This window comes from Stenella coeruleoalba, assembly GCF_951394435.1.
Source record: "Stenella coeruleoalba genome assembly, chromosome: 1".
In the NCBI taxonomy this organism is placed as follows: domain Eukaryota; kingdom Metazoa; phylum Chordata; class Mammalia; order Artiodactyla; family Delphinidae; genus Stenella; species Stenella coeruleoalba.
The window spans coordinates 75,530,209-75,551,837 of NC_137169.1; the positions used below are offsets into that span (position 1 = coordinate 75,530,209).

The following is a 21,629-nucleotide window of genomic DNA, read 5'->3' on the forward strand; positions in this document are numbered from 1 at the left end:
AGCCACTGGACCAACCAATGGTTGGTCTCTGGGGGCAGAGACCAGAAGCAAGAGGAACTATGACCCTGCACCCTAGGGAAAGGAGACCTCAAAGACAGTAAGTTAGACAAAATGAGAAGCCAGAGAAATACCTTGCAGATGAAGGAGCAAGGTAAAAACTCACAAGACCAAATAAAGAAGAACTAGGCAATCTACCTGAAAAAGAATTCAGAGTAACCATGACAAAGATGATCCAACATCTCAGAAACAGAATAGAGGCACGGATTTAGAAGATGCAAAAAATATTGAACAAGGACTTAAAAGAACTAAAGAACAAACAACACAATAACTGAAATGAAACAACACAATAAGTGAAATGAAAAATACACTAGAAGGAATCAATAGCAGAATAACTGAGGCAGAAGAACGGATAAGTGAGCTAGAAGATAGAATGGTGGATATAACTGCTGCATAGCAGAATAAAGAACAAAGAATGCGAGCTGTCTGCTCCTCTGGCAAGACGAGGCCAGGAGACGCTCTCCTCAGCTCCTTGCCTGGGTGGGCAATTCAGGTTCTAGGGCCCTCAGAAATCCTTGTTTGAGGGTCCCACTGAGTTCCCCAGTCACAGTGGTTCAGCTCAGCAGAGCGGCTGCTTGGGAATACTGCTCGGGAGCTTCAGAAAGCTTTCTTGGAATCTGACATGTTATCACTTTGGGACTCTTGGTCAGCTGCTCCTGACTTGGCCACATGAAGGCTCAGACTGTCCCAGTCTCTGAAGAGAACCAACACTATTAGCATATCACTCACCACCATGAACCCAAGGTATTTCAATGAAGAGTATCAGGAGGACATCTACAAATCCCAGACTGGCATGTGCAAGTTCTGAGGAATGGTGGAATAACCCCATGTATCTGGGTGACCTTTGGAGACACGTGACACAGAGCTACAACAGGGTGGTGGCTGACACCCAACTCATAGCCCATCTTCTCTAGCAGTGTGGTTGACAGAGTCTTGGTGCTCCGGCTGGCTGTCAGGCCTGAGCCTTTGAGGTGGGAGAGCTGAATTCAGGACATTGGTCCACCAGAGACCTCACAGCCCCATGTAATATCAATTGGTGAGAGATCTGCCAGACATCTCCATCTCAATGCTAAGACACAGCACCACTCAACAACCAGCAAGCTACAGTGCTGGACACTCTATGCCAAACAACTAACAAGACAGGAACACAACCCCACCCATTAGCAGACGGGCTGCCTAAAATCATAATTAGGTCACAGTCACCCCAAAACACACCACCAGACGTGGGCCTGCCCACCAGCAAGACAAGATCCAGCCTCATCCACCAGAACACAGGCACCAGTCCCCTCCACCAGGAAGCCTACACAACTCACTGAACCAACCTTACCCACGGGGGACAGATACCAAAAACAATGAGAATTATGAACTTGCAGCCTGTAAAAAGGAGACCCCAAACACAGTAAGTTAAGCAAAATGAGAAGACAGAGAAATACACAGCAGATGAAGGAGCAAGGTAAAAACCCACCAAACCAAGTAAATGAAGAGGAAATATGTAGTCTACCTGAAAAAAAATTCAGAGTATTGATAGTAAAGATGATCCAAAATCATGGAAATAGAATGGAGAAAATACAAGAAATGTTTAACAAGGAACTAGAAGAACTAAACAGCAAACAAACAACTATGAACAACACAATAAATGAAATGGAAAATTCCCTAGAAGGGATCAATAGCAGAATAACTGAGACAGAAGAACGGATAAGTGACCTGGAAGATAAAAAAGTGGAGATAACTATCGGAGAGAAGAATAAAGAAAAAAGAATGAAAAGAATTGAGGGCAGTCTTAGAGACCTCTGGGACAACATTAAACACACCAACATTCGAATTATACAACCTCTGGGGTCCCAAAAAAAGAAGAGAAAAAGGAAGGGACTGAGAAAATATTTGAAGAGATTATAGTTGAAAACTTCCCTAATATGGGAAAGGAAATAGTCAATCAAGTCCAGGAAGCGCAGAGTCCCATACAGGTTAAATCCAAGGAGAAACATGTCAAGACACATATTAATCAAACTACCAAAAATTAAACACAAAAACAATATTAAAAGCAGCAAAGGAAATGCAAACAATAAACATACAGGGGAATCCCCATAAGGTTAAAAGCTGATCTATCAGCAGAAACTGCAAGCCAGAAGGGAGTGGCAGGACATATTTAAAGTGATGAAAGGGAAAAACTTAAAATCAAGATTACTCTACCCAGCAAGGATCTCATTCAGATTCGATGGAGAAATTAAAACCTTTACAGACAAGCAAAAGCTAAGAGAATACAGCACCACCAAACCAACTTTACAACAACTGTGAAAGGAACTTCTCTAGGCAGGAAACACAAGAGAAGGAAAAGACCTACAATAACAAACCCAAAACAATTAAAGAAAATGGTAATAGGAACATACATATCGATAACTACCTTAAATGTAACTGGATTAAATGCTCCAACCAACACACATAGAGTGGCTGAATGGATACAAAAAAAAAACCCCATATATATGCTGTCTACAAGAGACCCACTTCAGACCTAAGGACACACACAGACTGAAAGTGAGGGGATGGAAAAAGATATTCCATGCAAATGGAAATCAAAAGAAAGGTGGAGTAGCAATATTTATATCAGACAAAATAGACTTTAAAATAAAGACTATTACAGGGCTTCCCTGGTGGCGCAGTGGTTGAGAGTCCACCTGCCAATGCAGGCGACACGGGTTCGTGCCCCGGTCCAGGAAGATCCCACATGCCGCAGAGCGGCTCGGCCCGTGAGCCATGGCTGCTGAGCCTGTGCGTCCAGAGCCTGTGCTCTGCAATGGGAGAGGTCACAACAGTGAGAGGCCCACGTACCGCAAAAAAAAAAAGAAGACTATTACAAGAGACAAAGAAGGACACTACATAGTGATCAAGGGATGAATCCAAGAAGAAGATATAACAATTGTAAATATTTATGCACCCAACATAGGAGCACCTCAATACATAAGGCAAATGCTAACAGCCATAAAAGGGGAAATCAACAGTAACACAATAATAGTAGGGGACTTTAACACACCACTTTCACCAATGGACAGATCAACCAAGATGAAAATAAATAAGGAAACACAAGCTTTAAATGACACATTAAACAAGATGGACTTAATTGATATCTATAGGCCATTCCATCCAAAAACAACAGAATACACATTTTACTCAAGTGCTCATGGAACATTCTCCAGGATAGATCATATCTTGGGTCACAAATCAAGCCTTGGTAAATTTAAGAAAATTGCAATCGTATCAAGTATCTTTTCTGACCACAATGCTATGAGACTAGATATCAATTATAGGAAAAAAATTGTTAAAATTACAAACACATGGAGGCTAAACAATACACTACTAAATAACCAAGAGATCACTGAGGAAATCAAAGAGGAAATACAAAATACCTAGAAACAAATGACAACGAAAACACAACAAGCCAAAATCTATGGGACACAGCAAAAGCAGTTCTAAGAGGACAGCCTACAATCCTACCTCAAGAAACAAGAAACATCTCAAATAAACAACCTAAACTTACACCTAAATTAGACAAAGAAGAACAAAAAAACCAAAATTAGCATAAGGAAAGAAATCATAAAGATCAGTTCAGAAATAAATGAAAAAGAAATGAAGGAAACAATAGCAAAGATCAATAAAACTAAAAGCTGGTTCTTTGAGAAGATAAACAAAATTGATAAACCATTAGCCAGACTCATCAAGGAAAAAAAGGGAGAAGACTCAAATCCATAGAATAAGATATGAAAAAGGAGAAGTAACAACTGACACTACAGAAATACAAAGGATCATGAGAGATTACTACAAGCAACTATATGCCAATAAAATGGACAACCTGGAAGAAATGGACAAATTCTTAGAACTGCACAACCTTCCGAGACTGAATCAGGAAGAAATAGAAGATGTAAACAGACCAATCACAAGCACTGAAATTGAGACTGTGATTAAAAATCTTTCAACAAACAAAAGCCCAGTACCAGATGGACTCACAGGCGAATTCTATCAAACTTTAGAGAAGAGCTAACACTTATCCTCTCAAACTCTTCCAAAATATAGCAGAGGGAGGAACACTCCCAAACTCATTCTACGAGGCTACCATCACCCTGAAACCAAAGCTAGACGAAGATGTCACAAAAAAAGAAAACTGCAAGCCAATATCACTGAAGAACAAAGATGTAAAAATCCTGAACAAAATACTAGCAAACAGAATCCAACAGCACATTAAAAGGATCATACACCATGATCAAGTGGGGTTTATTCCAGCAATGCAAGGATTCTTCAGTATAGACAAATCAATCAATGTGATAAACCATATTAACAAATTGAAGGAGAAAAACCATATGATCATCTCAATAGATGCAGAAAAAGCTTTTGACAAAATTCAACACCCATTTATGATAAAAACCCTCCAGAAAGTAGGCATAGAGGGAACTTACCTGAACATAATAAAGACCAGATATGACAAACCCACAGCCAACATTGTTCTCAATGGTGAAAAACTGTAACCATTTCCACTAAGATCAGTAACAAGACAAGGCTGCCCACTCTCACCAATGTTATTCAACATGGTTTGGAAGTTTTAGCCACAGCAATCAGAGAACAAAAAGAAATAAAAGGAATCCAAATCTGAAAAGAAGTAGGAAAATTGTCACTGTTTGCAGATGACATGATACTATACAAAGAGAATTGAAGTGATTGAAGTGGTTGTCTCAATATCAACAAAGCAAACAACCCAATACAAAAATGGGCAGAAGACCTAAATAGACATTTCTCCAAAAAAGATATACAGATTGCCAACAAACACATGAAAGGATGCTCAACATCACTAATCATTAGAGAAATGCAAATCAAAACTACAATGAGGGGCTCCCCTGGTGGCGCAGTGGTTGAGAATCTGCCTGCCGATGCAGGCGACACGGGTTTGTGCCCCGGTCCGGGAAGATCCCACATGCTGCGGAGCAGCTGGGCCCGTGAGCCATGGCCGCTGAGCCTGCACGTCCGGAGCCTGTGCTCCGCAACAGGAGAGGCCACAACAGTGAGAGGTCCACGTACCGCAAAAAAAAAAAACGAAAATCTACAATGAGGTATCACCTCACACCAGTCAGAATGGCCATCATCAAAAAATCTACAAACAATAAATGCTGGAGAGGGTGTGGAGAAAAGGGAACCCTCTTGCACGGTTGGTGGGAATGTAAATTGATATAGCCACTATCCAGAACAGTATGGAGGTTCCTTAGAAAACTAAAAATAGAACTACCATATGACCCAGCAATCCCACTACTGGGCATATGCCCTGAGAACACCATAATTCGAAAAGATACATGTACCCCAGTGTTCACTGCAGTACTATTTACAATAGCCAGGACATGGAAGCAACCTAAATGTTCATAGATTGATGAATGGACAAAGAAGATGTGGTACATACATACAATGGAATATTACTCAGCCATAAAAGGAATGAAATTAGGTCATTTGTAGTCATGTAGATGAACCCAGAGTCTGTCATACAGAGTGAAGTCAGTCAGAAAGAGAAAACCATACGTTGTATATTAAGACATATATATGGAATCTAGAAAAATGGTACTGATGAACCTATTTGCAAGGCAGGAAAAGAGACAGAGACTAGAGAACGGACTTGTGGACACAGTGGGGGAAAGGGGAGGGCGGGACAAACACTGACACATATGCACTATCATGTGTAAAACAGATAGCTAGTGAGAAGCTACTGTAAAGCACAGGAAGCTCAGCCTGGGGCTCTATGATGACCTGGGTGGGGTGAGGGGGGGTAGTGGCAGGAGGGAGGCTCAAGAGGGAGGAGATATAGGTATGCATATAGCTGAGTCACTTTGTTCTATGGCCGAAACTAACACATTGTAAAGCAATTATACTCCAATAAAAAATGCATATTTAAAATTTTAATACATATTTTAAAATCTAATTATAACCAAAGAGTGAAATAGGATGGTCTGTAGACAATTTTCCAACTTGCAGAGATAAACGTATTTTACTAGTAAATCTGTCCATAATTTTTTGTAGATAAATATCACTTTAAGAAGAAAATGCATTCCTGATCTCTGCAGCCTAGGTCAACTTCCTGTATTTATATACATACTTATGTCCCCCCCTTTATTTCCTTGAAGCATTTATCATAATTAAATAATCAATTCATAATAAACTTTTTAGTGTACGTCCTCCATCCTAGAATGTAAGCATCACAAGGGCAGCAGCCCACGTTGTCTGGTTTATGTCTGTATCTTACAGTGTGGACATATAACAGGTACTCATTGCATTCAGTGAAGGAGTTGGTATGTTTTAAAACCTAGATGTTTTATTTCTGCTTTATTCAGAGTCACAATAACCAAGGACATATTTCACTGTTACACTGCCATTTAGAGGGGCTGAGAAAAATGTTCTCTCATTTCCACTGCTGTGCTGCTTCTTGCATGTATCCTTGCTTTGGGAGAAAGGATTAGAGCAAGAGCCTATCTGCAGGGGATCTCTGAGGTTTCAAAAGCGTGATGATGTGCTCTTGAATAAAGTTTTGGACTTTTCCCCATATCCAGTCTCCCCTTCTTCTTTTACTAAGAGAACTCCCCACACCCTGTGAGTTTTGGCCAGGCTAATGACCACGCCAGCTGGACATTACAATTTCCATCTTCCCTTGAATCTTCAAGAGGCTTTGAGTCTTGGTTTTAGCTACTTGGTTTTAGCAACAACTTCTGCTTCATGCCCTTCAAAATAAAGCTGTTGTCCCTCCAAGTTTTCTCTTTTTCCTTCCCATAGCCTGGAATGTGCATACAGAGCAGTGCAGCTGAAGACAATTGGAGCAAACACCTTAGCACCAGAGAGAAAAGCCAAATCCAGCAGATAGCCGAGTTGCCCCACCAGCCTGGGTCCTCTGATGTCTTTGTAGAGCACAACCCAATGACCCATCTTGAGTTGTGATACGAAGAGAAAGGAAGCTTCTAAACCATTTAAACCACTGTACTTGGAGTCACTTTTCTTACAGTGGCTAGCTTATTCCTTAAAATGGCAACAATTACGGGCATGGTTCTTAGTTGCAGGATGTTTTACAAATAACAAAATCCACTCTAGCTAGTTTAAGAAGAAAGGGATTTATTGCAGTCTATTAGGTAGCTTTTTGGAATGCCAAGGAAACTATCTTGGATTATACACTGTCAAGAGCAATGCAGACAGAAGAAACGTCCAACTCACTCCAGGCTTATTCCAGAGGAAATCCCATTATTGCCTGAGCGCTATACAGAGCACCCCAACGTATCACCCATTTCGTTGGATTCTATGCTGACTTGTTGGACTGTGAGAGATGAGCGTGGGAGCTGCCCATAGAGCTCAACTGAGTCCTGTCCTCTCTAGGCCATGCCAGGGTGGGCTTTGACTGTAACATACTGATCTCCTTAGCTCTCTTTCCTTTCTGGAATCAAAGTGTCTTGTAAAGAAGTTTTGTTTCCGTCTGCTGCAGTGTGCTTTCCGTTGCTCTCAGTGTTATCACTGAACGGCCCATTTCTTCTTTAGGGATTCCTAGAAACATGATCTTTCAAAATTTTTCATTACAGGTTTAGCATAATAAAATGCTTTAAACAGTGGAACGTAATTTTCAGTAAGGAAGAGTCATCCTGTCACAATTCTGAGTCTAATTCCAGAACTGTCCCTGAAAGGACAAGATTTATGGTCAAAGAATATGTTTAAGTCATAAAGTTGGCAAAGAGTCAAAATAGATCAACTTTCAATTATTAACATTCTGAGCTATATGTGAATTGACTGGAAACCAGATCTTGGAGCCATAAACATTAAGACTTGTTCTTTCCTCTCTGTCAATTTAAACACCCTGAGCACTTCAGGAAAACAAAGAAACATGAATGTTTGTAAAGGAAAAAGACTGGAGTGGACCTGTCTATTTTACTTTTAATGGTGGGATATTCTTTTGCTCTTTCTAATGTTTGACTTAGTTTAAGTCCAGTGTTTTCTGTAATTTTTATGACTTTCCTCAAAGGCACTTTGTTGCGAGTCAGCAAGGTATCTACTTTCACAGATTTTTCACATAACTGAATATTACCTCTTGTGTATTTAAAACATTTTTCATCTCATTTTTGTAAGAAATTTTTCTACAGTCTACTATATTCTTACCTGTCTTATTAACAAAAGATACTGTCTTCAGTTATCTCAATGAATACTCATCACCAGTCAGTGTTTGCAGAGTGAAATTCTAAGTACTTTTCAAAGTTCTTTTCTCTTCCTGTTGTACTGGCAATCACTTTTCACCGATACTCCATCAAATATGTGGATGCCACCTCCTCTTTTCAAATATTTTTTTATAGCTTATCAAGCTTAATTGAAGTGTGTTAAGTAAAATCAAGCAGGCTCTGAATGAGGGTTTCTAAGTTCATCTAGGAAGGAAGGAATTTACTTACTCTGGTAAGCTAGAGTGCTGGCTTGTCAAAGCCATTCCAGCATGTTTTTCAAAAACTTTCTGGGTGCACAATCTATGCACCAGAGACTTTAGAACTGTAGAAATCTGACCTCCAAAAGAAAGTGGTTATACTATGCTGTTAGTTACAATATTCTTTTTTAAACAGTTTTGTTGAGGTATAATTGACATACAATAAACTACATATGCTTAAAGTGTACACCTTTGTAAGTTTTGATATATGTACACACCCATGAAACCATCATCACAATCAAGATAATGAACATGTCTATCACCCCCAAAAGTTTCCTCCATTCCCTTGTAATCCAAAAACACAGATCCTCAGGAAACCACTGATCTCCTAATGCCACTATAGATTAGTTTGCATTTTCTAGAATTTTAAATAAATGTAATCATACAACATGTATTCTTTTTTTGGTCATTTTTTTCACTCAGCATAATTATTGTGAGATTCATCCATGCTGTAGCATACATCAGCAATTCATTTCTTTTTACTGCTGAGTAGTAGTATATAATATAGCAATACCACAGTGTATTCATCTGCTTATAGACATCTGGGTTGATCTTAGTTCTTAAGCTGTTACTAATAAAGCTGCTACACTTTTATATACAAGTGTTTGTACGGTGTTATGGGCTGAATTGTATTCCCCTAAAATTCATAAGTTGAAGTCCTAAGCCCCATTACCTCAGAATAGGACATTATATTTGGAGAAAGACTTTTAAGAGGTGATTAAATTAAAATGAGGCCATTAGGGTGGGTCCTAATCCAGTCTGGCTGCTGTCCACAGAGAGACACACAGGGATGGGCATTCACAGAGAAAAAAACCACATGAGGACACAGTGAGAAGGAATCAAATATATCTATGTACATATATTTTTTTCTTTTATAGATCTTGCTTTCAGTGATGTATCTAAGAAATCTCTGCTTAATCCAAGGCAGCAAAAATCTTCTCTCTTATGTTTTCTTCTAGAAGTCCTATAGCTTTAGGTTTTTCATTTAGGTCTATGATCCATTCTGAGTGAAATTTTGCAAATGGTGTAAAATATGGATTGAGGTTCCTTTTTTCCCCCTCACTATTTGTTCAAAAAACTGCAAATCAGTTGTCCATAAAATTGTGGGTCTGCTTCTGGACTCTATTTTGTTCCACTGATCTATTTCTCTATCTTTACACTAGTGCTACACTGTCTTGATTACTACAACATTATATTAACCTTTAAATCAAGTAATGTTGGTCCTCCAACTTTGTTCTTTTTCTAAGTTGTTTTGGCTATTCTAGGTCTTTTAAATTTCAATACGAATTTTACAATTGGCTTATCAATTTCTACAAAAGAGCCTGCTGGGATTAGGACTGAGACTGCATTAAACCTTCAGAGTCAGTTTCAATTAATTGATTTGTTTTCCCACTACGGTTCATATTTTCCTGCTTCTTTGCATGGTAAGTTTTTATTAACTAGCAGATATTGTAAATTTTATCTTGTTGCGTAGTGTATATTTTTGTGTTCCTTTAAATATTCTAGAGCTTTGTTCTGGGATGCAGTTAAATTACCTGGAAATAGTTTTATCCTTTTTACATCTTGCTAGACTGGCCCAGAGCAATGATTACTCTAGAGCTTATTCCCCACCACTGAGGCAAGATCTTTCTGTGTACTGGACCCAGTGTGCCGTGAATCCTGGGGTTTTCTAGTCTGGCTGGTGGGAGGGGTAACTATTTTTTGCCCTGTGTGAACACCAGGCACTGCTACCTCTAATACGTTTAGATGTTTCTTTCTCCAGCCCCAGCTGGTCTGCTCACAGGCAACGGCTAATCTTTACTCAGCTGAATACTTGAGGGGACCCTTTACAGATCTCTTCAGTCCTCTCTGTGCAGCTCTCTCCTGTCCAATACTCTGCCCTGTGAACACTAGCCACCTCAGTCCCCTGGACTTTCAGCTTTATCTCCTCAACTCACAGAGTCCATTGTACTCTCCTGAGCTCCCCCTCCCAGTACTGCGGCCTGAAAACTCTCTCAAATGGTAAGCAGGGTAATTATAGGGCTCATCTTGTTCTTGTTTCCTGTCTCTCAGGGATCACTATCCTTTGCTGCCTGATGCCCAGTGTCTTAAAAACCACTGTTCCCTATATTTTCTTTTTTTTGGGGGGGGTTGGTTGTTTCTGGTAAGAAGGAGAATATAGTCCCTATTACTCCATCTTACTCAGAAGTAGATGTTCCCACTCTCCTTTTTTTTTTTTTTTTTTTTTTTTTTTTTTTTGTGGTACGTGGGCATCTCACTGCTGTGGCCTCTCCCGTTGCGGAGCACAGGCTCTGGACGCGCAGGCTCAGCGGCCATGGCTCACGGGCCCAGCCGCTCCACGGCATGTGGGATCTTCCCGGACCGGGGTACAAACCCGTGTCCCCTGCATCGGCAGGCAGACTCTCAACCACTGCGCCACCAGGGAAGCCCCCCACTCTCCCTTTTGACCATTGTTTTATAGCTTCAAGATCATGCGTTTTTAAAAAAAATTATGTCATTAATCAAACCTTTTTAGTCAAAGGTTAGCTATTCTAATTCACTTATTTTTCTTACATTATGTCATTTTGGAACTGTGTCTTTTGATTCTAACCAATGCAGGATTCCTTTTCCATCTGTAGCAAACAATGCTAACAATAAAGGGAAATGATTGAATTAGAACTAGACAATAACTACTTCCTCTCCTGTTGTGCCTACTCTGACCAATTTGTTATGGCCACTGGATTTTGTTGGCTCAAAAGTATTACAGAAACTTATTTGTTACCCCTTCACCAATAACTGAAAATGAGTAAAGAGAAAAAATTTTAAATTAAGAAGATGCTTTAAATTTGGGTTAGAGTGCTGAAATGTTGGTTAGCTTAAACAATCCATTCTATCTAATTTTTTTTTTAATGACAAAGTTGTACATCATCATTTTCATTACATTTTTAATCTCTATCTATGGTTATATACCCTTCATCATTCAAAACATTTATTTGCATTTGTGTTTTTTAACTTTTTTTTCTTGGTCAGAACTTGCCAAACACATCATTTTAATGGACTTTTATAAAAAACTGGCTCTTGATATTACTTATTAATTTTTTTTTTGCTTTACTGCTTTCTTATTCAATTTATGCTTTTTATCCTTCTATTGCAATTTTGTTCAATTTCTGGGATCTCGTCTAGCTTCTTCAGACAAAAGCTTAGTTTGTTTCACTTCAATTACATTCATTCTACGTTCTATCTCTACTGTTCCCCTAACTATCACAACTTATATCCAATATCTAAAATGTTTCTCTCTGGAGGGGGTGGGGAGAGAGGGAAGGAAGGAGTTAAACCAATAATCTGGCAGACATTTATGTAAAAGAGACAACATAAGCTTCATGAGGGTGCAACTGTTCACTTCACAAGGGCAGGTTTTGTGCTCTAAAATATTTGGTGAATAAATGAACATACCTGTTCCTGCCAAACTTATTTCTTCTGATCTTGCCTCTGTACTTGGAATGCCCTTTCCCATTTTTGCTAGGGGAATGTGTGTTAATTCTTCAAAACTATTTCTAGGTCAATTTGCCAAAAGTCAACCGCAAAAAGCCAACCTTCCACAAGGCCGATTTGCCGAATATTCTTGTTCCTTTGAACTATTTATAAAGTTTACAACAATTCACATTGGATGGGATAGTTTTAATAGCTTTTAAAAATTTATGTAAACTTTTAGTTCACCAGTTTTCATAACAGCATTTTAAGGAATGTTTAATTTGTCTCTACCCAGATTCCTGCTGCTGCAGCTGGAAAGAGCTGGGACAGAGAAAGGGGACTTCTACTAGGGGCAAGATGAAGAGGAGGGTCAGTATTCATTGCCTCCCAGAGAGAGGCAAGATGTGGTCAAAATACAAAGGATACATGCATGGACCATATATTCACAAAGAACAGATTCTCAAATACAATGACTTTTTATAAACACATTCTTAAATAAGAAGCAGCCCACAGGTTCCTCCTTTGTTTCCCCATACATTTCACCCCGTTTCTCCTCATCTCTGTAGTCTCTTCTCCCTGGGAGGGCTGTGCTATACGCTGACTCTGCTCCCTGTCTCTTCCCAAGTAGTCATTCCCTCCCTGCTCCTTCCAGTGCCAGCAGAAGGAGCTGGGGCAGACACAAACCCAACATTCCTTCGAGTGCTATTATGGAGACAAAGTGAAAACTAGCCCATCTAGTTTCTAAGTAGCGAAACGAAACAAGTAAATTCAAAGAAGTGGTTATTCCACAAATTGGACTCATTTTCTCCCAGACCTCACTCATGTGACTGCTCTTCTACAAAGTCTTCTCTGACTCTCCTTGGTTGAAGTGGTGGGTCCTGTTACACCCTGTTCAGACCTCCATCACACCCCTTAGAAGTGATCTGAAGACAGAAGCATTTTACCCCAGTTATTTGATTTCAGAAGTAGCTCAATCTCTAAACTGTTTATTCATTCAACAACTACTTATTAAACAATTTTTTTTCATTAAACAGACATCTACAGGTGGGGTGGTAAATTGGGTGAAGGAGGTCAAAAAGTATAAACTCCTAGTTATAAAACAAGTAAGTCCTGGGGATATAATGTACAGCATGGTGACTATAGTTAATAATATTGTGTTGCATGTCTGAAAGTTGCTAAGGGAGTAGATAAAAGTTTTCATCACAAGAAAAAAATTTTTTGTAGCTATGTATAGTGACTGATGCTAACTATACTTATTATGGTGATCATTTTGCAATACATACATATATCAAATCATTATGTTGTATACTTGAAACTAATATAATGTTAACTATATATCAATTAAAAAATTTTTTAAACAAAATAGAACACAGACATTTACTGTGAGCTGACTCTGTGCTGGAAAGTAAAAAAGATTCTGGAAATTAAGGTAAAGTAAGTCCAGGTCTCAGTGCAGAAATCAGTCTGGAGAAAGCAGAACAAGTCTTAGACCTCTTTATATTCACCTTCCCCTTGGCATTGTGGTTGGCATCGATTCTGTGCTCAGTAGAAGTGCTAAGCATATCACAGGCACTTTGCAACTAAAAGAACTAGAACTACAAGTCCCAAGTACAGTCCCGGGTGTTATAACTAACAGTGAAAACAACAGCAGAAAATAGTTCCAGTGCAAGAGAGATTATGAGGGGCTTCTGAAGGCTACATTTTCTAATTCACCAAAATATTTAACAAAAAACGGACAAACAAAATTGTTTAGTGAGGTACATAGTATTCAGAATGTCACAAGAAGGAAAAAAGATGAGATAGCCCTTGTATTTAAAGTTTGGGTCCCGAAACAGGGCACTTGCCACTTCTTTCAAACTACAACAATAATAATTCAATAACTATGCTCAGAGTCCGGATATGCTAAATGGTATGTTAGGTGTAAATTCATTGAAAAAAATGTATTAATTCAGCCATAATCTAGTTCAAGGTGTAACCTATCAGTCCTAAGGTGATAAAAATTAAATAATATTGAATCATTCCAGATTCAAGGTCTTACAGCTTCCACATGGCTGATCAAAAACATGCAGAAGCACATAATAATTTAGGAAGTTCAATAACATACAAAATGACCACAATAAAATTTAATTCAAATCTGACCCTCAGGATTTTTGAAGATTATATCTATTAGTCTGGACAGTTAAAACAGAAATTATGTTGTCAGATGTTCCCCCAAACAGCCCTCTTTTAAAATAAAAGAAACCTAGGTTTATGATTGCTAGTCATAACGAAAGTAGGTCTTTGGAATCTCCATCCTTTGATGTTCTGTTTAGAGATAGTAGGAAGTAAATAGATTTGAGTTTTAGCAAATTTTCAGACAACTTGCATGTTAGGCTGAATGATATCCCTTCCCCCAAAAAATAGCATGTCCTAATCCCTGGAATCTATGAATAGTGCCTTACATGGCCAAAACAGACTCTGTGAATATAATTAAGGATTTTGAGATGGGGGAGATTACCCTGGATTATCTGGGTGGATAACTTTTATTGTTGCCATAATTTATAGTGTTATCACAGTAACACTTTGTCAGTGTAACTATTTCATTTAGAGACACAATGGATTAGGATAAATCCTGCAGTCAGATTGATGTGAAAGACAAGATTACCTGGATTATAAAAATCAACATTCTCTGCTCCACCTTTCTTGAATGAACCAGAATTCCATTATTCCCTTCTTTGGCTCAAAGGCCAGACTGTGCCTATAGGCAATCACAAGCAGTTACTCACACAGTTACCTTATTGATTCCCAGTAAGTAACTCATATGCTCTGAGTTTTAACTAGATCTAATTCAGAACCTGTCAGACTGTCAGGCCAGATTTCCAGCATGCAGCCCCTGAAAAGAACATTTAAGGATGGAGATCCCAAACACCTCTTTTATCCTATTTTATTTAACAAAGTTTTGGAATAAGCCCTCCACCCCACACCACTTCCTGGATAGCCAGGTAAGTTCTGAAAGGTGTAGCTTTGCTTCCTGAATTGCTTTGGATGATCTGATCATCTAACATATTCTCAACTGTCCTCACTGTCATCAATCCATAGCTACACAATTTAGACTGCTAATTAAATCTCAGGTATAAACTTTAACTTTAATCTTTGTAATTGAGACATTTTTATACACACACATGCCAAAAGTCTTTTTAATTAAAACCTTTTGTGGAAATATTTTTACTTTCCATTTTCCAGATGGTGAGAAGTATATGAAACGTTTTGATTCTGTGCAGGGCATTCCTGTTTTAAATCAAACTAATTTTTCCATAGAATATTCTGTGATTTGCCCACTCTTAATACACTTCAGCCAGACACATTCCCTTTGAAATTAATTCCAGTTTGTGAAATTCGAAAGGTGAAGACTAGAAGGAATGTAATTTCATATTGGTGGTTTCTGTTGCTGGGTAAACATTATTAATGTTTTCATAATGGCATAGTAAGTGATTTAATTCACTAAGCACAGTAGACATATGGTACCATGTTCATATTAGCTATGCCCAGTACATGAAAATAAATCACTAAGTATAATTCATATGCCTATTTTTTTTTTTTACTAACCTACTGCATTTGAATATGAATTTGTCACTAGCAATGAAGATCTCCAGTTAATATGAACTATGGCAAGAAAGAATATACCATTAGATGTATAGGTTAATAACTAGAATATACAAAAAATGGTGATTAGCAATTCAGTTCTACAAATACTGGGATCATACCATGCGACAGGCCCTGTATTCTGAACTGGGGACAGAGGAGTGAATGAACCAAATCCAGCCCCTGCCCCACGGAGCCTAGTGTACAGACCAGGTTCCACTCTTGCCAGACTCACGATGCAGGTGATTGTGGCACATAGAGCAGCATGTCTTAATACGAATTCCAACCTCCTTCCTGTACTGCAGTACTTTCATGTCCTACTCAGGTTAGAAAGCTAAAAACTACACTTTCCAGACTCCGTGTAAATGAGTTTAGGATGTGATTTGGATTCCACTAATCTGGTGCATTTATCAAAGACCTGGATTAAAACTAAATTAAGTGGAGACCGGGCTAGCTACAGAATTCGTGGGGCCCAGTATAAAATGAAAGCACGAGGCCCCTGTACAGAAAGCAGGGGGTGGAACTTCTACCCTCCTTTTGTGGTCTTTTCCACAATTTAACAAGGTGGTTTCTTTTTTCTTTCTTTTTTTTTTTAAGCCCCTCTTTTTGTTTGCTATTTTGTGGTGTGATCTCAGAAAGCAAGGACACTCAGGTACGCGTGCAGACACTCACCGGGCCCAGGGTCCCTGCCCACGACTGGGCGTGCACTTGCGACCCACTGGCTGCTGGGTTTCCTCTCCCACCGGCTGCCGGACTGACCGAAGCTTCCAGAAGTCCCGTCAGACATCTCTCTTTCCCAAGGGCTGGCACCCCAACCCACGGAGGATGGATGACTCTGAAAGTACTGCCATCTCCACACCCAGATGCACTAGGCACCTGGATAGAGGCAAGTAAGAACCTCTCCCTGCAACTAAGAACGCGCGCTGCTACCCGCCAGGAGTAGGAGAGCGGACCGCGCGGCGCTGCCCTGTCGGCGATCGAGAAGCGCATGCGCCTGACGCGAACCAATCCCAATCCTCCTCGCACACAGGGCCGGGTCAACCCCAGGGCCAGAGAGGCGATGGTCACTGGGCAGTGGCAGGGAAGGAGAGCCCTGGGGTGCTAGGTCGTAGGGGACAGGCTGGCCGAGAACCTGTCACAGGGAAGTGGCAGGAGGAGGGAGCTGAGGCTCGAAGCTCCCCGTGAATAATCCACTGTCCCAAAGGACTTCTCCTCAGAACACAAATTTTAAATCAAGAATTTTAGGATGGAAACCTCGAAGTGTTAAACTACAAAAGTGGCGCCCTTCTAAGGGTGGGACCTCGACTGGCTGCACAGTTTCTGTGTTCATGAAGCTGGTCCTGAGCGGAGAGAAAAGGTGGGAGGCTTTCATTTTGTGCCTGCGGATTTGGGCAAAGGCATTAAGGTTCTCCTGTCATCAGTTTCCTGCAAATTTCAAGAGCTTGTGAAGTTCCTGGCCACGCAGAAGCTGTGTGATTTTGGAAATTGGGAGTTGTTCCTAGAAACTCAGCCTAGAGCTTCCTCCTATAGCCCTTCAATAATTTTACAAACCATCAAATAACTGGCAATAATTCCCTTAGCCCAACCAGGAGAGTTCAGTTGCAAACAACAGAAACCACAATGGGTACAGCAGTAGTATTCTCTCTGGAAAGGCATGAAATAGGAAGATTCCAGGAATAAACTGACTGCAGTGGCCACTGTTCAGGCACAAAAGAAAGCACTTCATATTGGAGAAGTTCATTCTGTGCTAGAAGAAAAACCAGTTATACTAAGGGAGAAGCATTATTAGAATAGCTGTGCCATTCTTCACTGCCCTTTTATATCACAAGAGTTGGAGAGGATTGTTGAAGCAGAGCAGTGATTAGATATGAAAGTGGGGAATCTAAGTAAATTGTGTCTTTGCTAAGAAAGAAGTACAAATTGTCCCCCTGATATGGTAAGAAAACATGAAAAAAATCTACTTTAGATTTAAGTAGATCTACTTGCTTTATTACCTTGAGTAAGTAAATTAACTTCTCCAAGTCTCAGGTTCCTCTTACTTTCCTTCCAGGGTAAAGATAATATATAAAAAGAACCTGGAATAATATCATAGTATATATTCAGTATATAACGCATAGTATATATTCAGTAAAACTACTGTTATTATTATAATAAAATCAAAATTTTGTATAGAAACATGTGGATGGCTTTCCCAGGTCACATTACCCAACCAAAACTTTAAATAAAGCAACACCACTCCGATTCTCTATTGGATTCCTTGGCATCCATCTCCTATCCTCCCACCTGTCCATGCTCCAATCCAGTCAATTTACCCATCCACCCTCCCACTCACCCCTCTAACCTTTCTCTCTTCTAAAACTGGAACTGTTATGAGTTGGAATTTAATATTCAGAAGCCTTAAGATTGCCTAGTAGCCATCTACCACAGCAAGCCATAGATTAGAGATTTACTCCAAAATATAGTCTAAAATCCATATAAAATTTTCTCCTCAAAAAGTTGCTTCAACTTTATAACAATCACAGGGATGCTACATATTTCTGGTTGGCTGGGGAGGTGAACAGTGGAAGGCCGGTCTTCATGTCAGCTCTATCCACCATACTGAATATTGATGAGAAATCTTCCTATACTTTTGCATGTGCTATTACCTCAACTTGGGATTTCTTTCCCTGCTTTATCTGATAAATGTAAGGCCTATTTCATATTTTTACTCTTCTTTGAATCTCCCAGCACCCCCAGACAACTGATCACCCCCCCCACTGCCAGTTTGTACCTTGTGCACACCTCTGCGTAGCACTTCCCATAATAAACTGCAAGTGCTTATTTACACATCTATATATTTGATGTATATATTTTTTAATCTGACACCTAACTCAGTTGGGCACATGGGGGTGCTTGATACATGATGAATTAATCTAGAATTTTAAGAGGAAGCCCAAGCCCTTTGCTCCCAACTTCACCCCATGTAGGCTCAGTCTGAGGTTTCCCTCTTCAGTTATAATCAGCAGCTCCACCCATCCTTCCCTCCTCTTACCAGAGCTCCTGTGAATCCAGCTCACTGTGTGGGGCAGTGGCACGTCACCCAAATCTCATCCACCCATTCCCATACTCCTGTTCTGTCCTGGACCCTCTCAGACCTGTCCTAGCATTTTAAAGGTATGAGCAGAGAAAGACAAAGAAGTGAAAGAAAAGAGAGAGAGAGAGTTTCAGAAAGAAAAGCATGGTCAACAATGACAAATGTAGCACGAGGTAAAAGAGCTGTTGAAGTGCCTAACGTATTGTGCCCTACCGTGCTGTAGTCTCAAGCAAGACGTAAGGGATAAAAACACCAACAAGGCAGATGAGTCCCTTGTCATTCTGGACCTTGCCTCCTACCATGCCACACACAGCGATCACAGCTCATAATTGCGACAAAGGAAGAAAATAGGGAGATGACAAAAATGTTGCCCATGATAGTAAGCAGCTATCTATAATTAATCCTAAATTACTGCTATAGGTCACGGCTTGTTCTAAAGACTATGTGTATAATTTCATTTAATCCTTATAACAGCCGTAGGGGAGAGGTACAATTATTTCCTCACTTATAGACGAGAAACTGAACCACAGAGAGGTTAAGTGATGTTCCCAAGGTCACACACCATGTGTTGTTCAGGAAAGGTCTCTCTGAGAGTGGATATCTGAGCCAAGACCTGAGGGATGAGAATGAACCATCCATGTGAGAGCTGGGGGAGAGAATCTGGGGCTATGGGAAGAACAAGTACCCAGGCCTGGAAATGGACAAGGGTTTGTGGGGTTTGAATTATAAAACGGAGGTTGGTGGGGCTGGATGAGCCGGAGCGAGTGGGGAGAGCACAGGAGATGAGCCTGAGGGGAAGCAGGGGCTGGAACACGGGCTGGCAAGCCTCATGAGGAGACAGCTGGAGCGGCCAGAGTGGCTTGAGCAGTTGCAGTCGAGCCGTGGTAGCAGAAGGCAGGCTTAGCTGGTTGAGGAGAGAATGGGAGGTACACAAGTGGAGGCAAATATTCAAAACTGAATAAAGAAAACTAGCTTTAGAAAGGGGAGAGAGGATGGTGATGAGAGGCAAGGCGTGGGATTGACCAACTTTAAATACATTTAAATGCTGTAGAGAATGAAGTGAAGACAGAGGAGAGAGGAGGGGTGATGTCCTGAGCAAGGTCTGAGCATGCACCAAAGGGCTGGGATTCAGGGCCCAGAGGGGGGATTAGGTTCAGACAGGGTGAGGCAGAGTGATTCCAGTGTGGTGGAAGTGCTGCAAGGAAGGATGAGTTGGACACACGTGAGCTTATGGGTGGAATGGAAGAAAGCTGGAGAGTTCTTATCTCATTCTTCAGTTCTCTCTGTGAAGCTGGTTCCCCAAACACTGTATCCAACTCACCTATTGAACACTCATGTCCAAACTTTACTGCAGTTAGGGCTGAGACTCTTACTTCTCTTGGCCCTCATCCTGGCTTGCCTGCCCACCCCCAAGTCAAGCTCTTTATGTGACTCACTGCTCCCCGTCCCTTCCCTGCTGACCAAGAGGTGTTCAGTACAACGTAATGCTTTGTGCTTGTTTTCCGGAGACCTAGTAATACCTAAGCTCTTAAAATGGCAGTAATATATGCTCAAGAATTAAAAATAATACATGAGAATTGATCTATCAAGGACCTTTATAACAAATGGCTCACTATATATGCAAACCTCACCCCGTGAGATGACGCCAAAGGAATTTCATAGCTCCTTTATCAAGGAAACATTTCTGTAGAGGGTGGAGTGCAATCCTCTGAAAAGTCTCCTCTGGCATCACTGATACTGTCAACCTATATTTCACGTAGACTGAATGGGATCATGGATTCTGACAGATATAAAATTCCATGGGTGCAAGACATCAGTGAACATGTTCAATAAAGCTCGTATGATGAAATGACATGTTCATTCAAAAACACCTGACCACAGCTTACCCATCTCCTTTGAGAAAACTGTAATGGTTGTGTTCCTCTCCATCAATAATCCAGATAATGACAATCCATATAGAAAAGGATGAGTTACTTACATCGATCAAAACGTGTTTTATATACAGTTTACTCACTTTTGAGAAGTAAAATCTCTCCTCTTATGAAAAGGCTGAAATTGTAGACTTGTAACAATTATATAAGAAAACTTTCTCAAACTTTCAGCTGTAAGATGAATAAGGTCTGAGGCTCTAATATATAACACAGTGATTATAGTTGATAACACTGCAATGTATAATTGAAATTTGCTAAGAGAGTAGAACTTAAATGTTCTTACCAAAAAAAAAAAAAAAAAGATAAATATGTGAGGTGATGGATGGGAGGAATTAACTAGAATAGATGGGAGGAATCTTTTCACAATGTATATACATTTTAAATCCTCATGATGCACACTTTAAATACCTTACAATTTTATTTGTCAAGTATATCTCAGTAAAACTGAAGAAAAAGTCAAATGATTTGTAAGCATCCTTCCCCCCGACCCCTATTTTTTTTTCTTCTTCAGCAGCAAGCAATAACAACAAAAAACAACTAAAAGTGGTTGAATAATGAAGGGGCTAATTTTTACGTAATAAAATGTCTCATGTAAGGCTGTGGAGAGCTGGTACATGAACTCCCTGATTCCATCAAGAACCCAGGGGACAGGGGCTTTCCTGGTGGTGCAGTGGTTGACAGTCTGCCTGCTGATGCAGGGGACACGGGTTCGTGCCCTGGTCCGGGAAGATCCCACATGCCGCGGAGCAGCTGGGCCCGTGAACCATGGCTGCTGAGCCTGCATGTCCGGAGCCTGTGCTCTGCAACGGGAGAGGCCACAGCGGTGAGAGGCCCGCGTACCGGAAAAAAAAAAAAAAAAAGAACCCAGGGGCAGTCCTCCTCCTGCCCCACCATTCTTGGCAGGTGGCTTTTCCCCACATGGTCATGAGATGGCTGCTGTACCACCTCATTATTCATCTGCCTCCAGAACCAAGGAAGCTTAGTTTATTCCTTTAAAAATGCTGTTTCCAAGTTTCATCCAACGACTTAC

At 40.3% G+C, this 21,629-nt stretch overlaps 2 protein-coding genes across 2 annotated transcripts in view; both read right to left on the reverse strand.

Moving 5' to 3' along the window:
- LOC307191586 (large ribosomal subunit protein eL6-like) overlaps window positions 1–16,585 on the reverse strand; it is a gene marked incomplete at both ends in the record, with an annotated part of 68,465 nt that extends 51,880 nt beyond the window's left edge. Inside the window, one exon of the mRNA XM_079931714.1 lies at window positions 16,268–16,585. Coding sequence (XP_079787840.1) covers window positions 16,268–16,585 — 318 coding nt within the window. The remainder of the gene's footprint in view (window positions 1–16,267) is intronic.
- Window positions 1–16,609, reverse strand: part of COL24A1 (collagen type XXIV alpha 1 chain) — a 542,658-nt gene extending 526,049 nt beyond the window's left edge. The window contains exon 1 of the mRNA XM_079924384.1: window positions 16,268–16,609. The gene's annotated coding sequence lies outside the window, so the exon portion shown is untranslated. The remainder of the gene's footprint in view (window positions 1–16,267) is intronic.
- Between the last annotated feature and the right edge of the window lie 5,020 nt (window positions 16,610–21,629).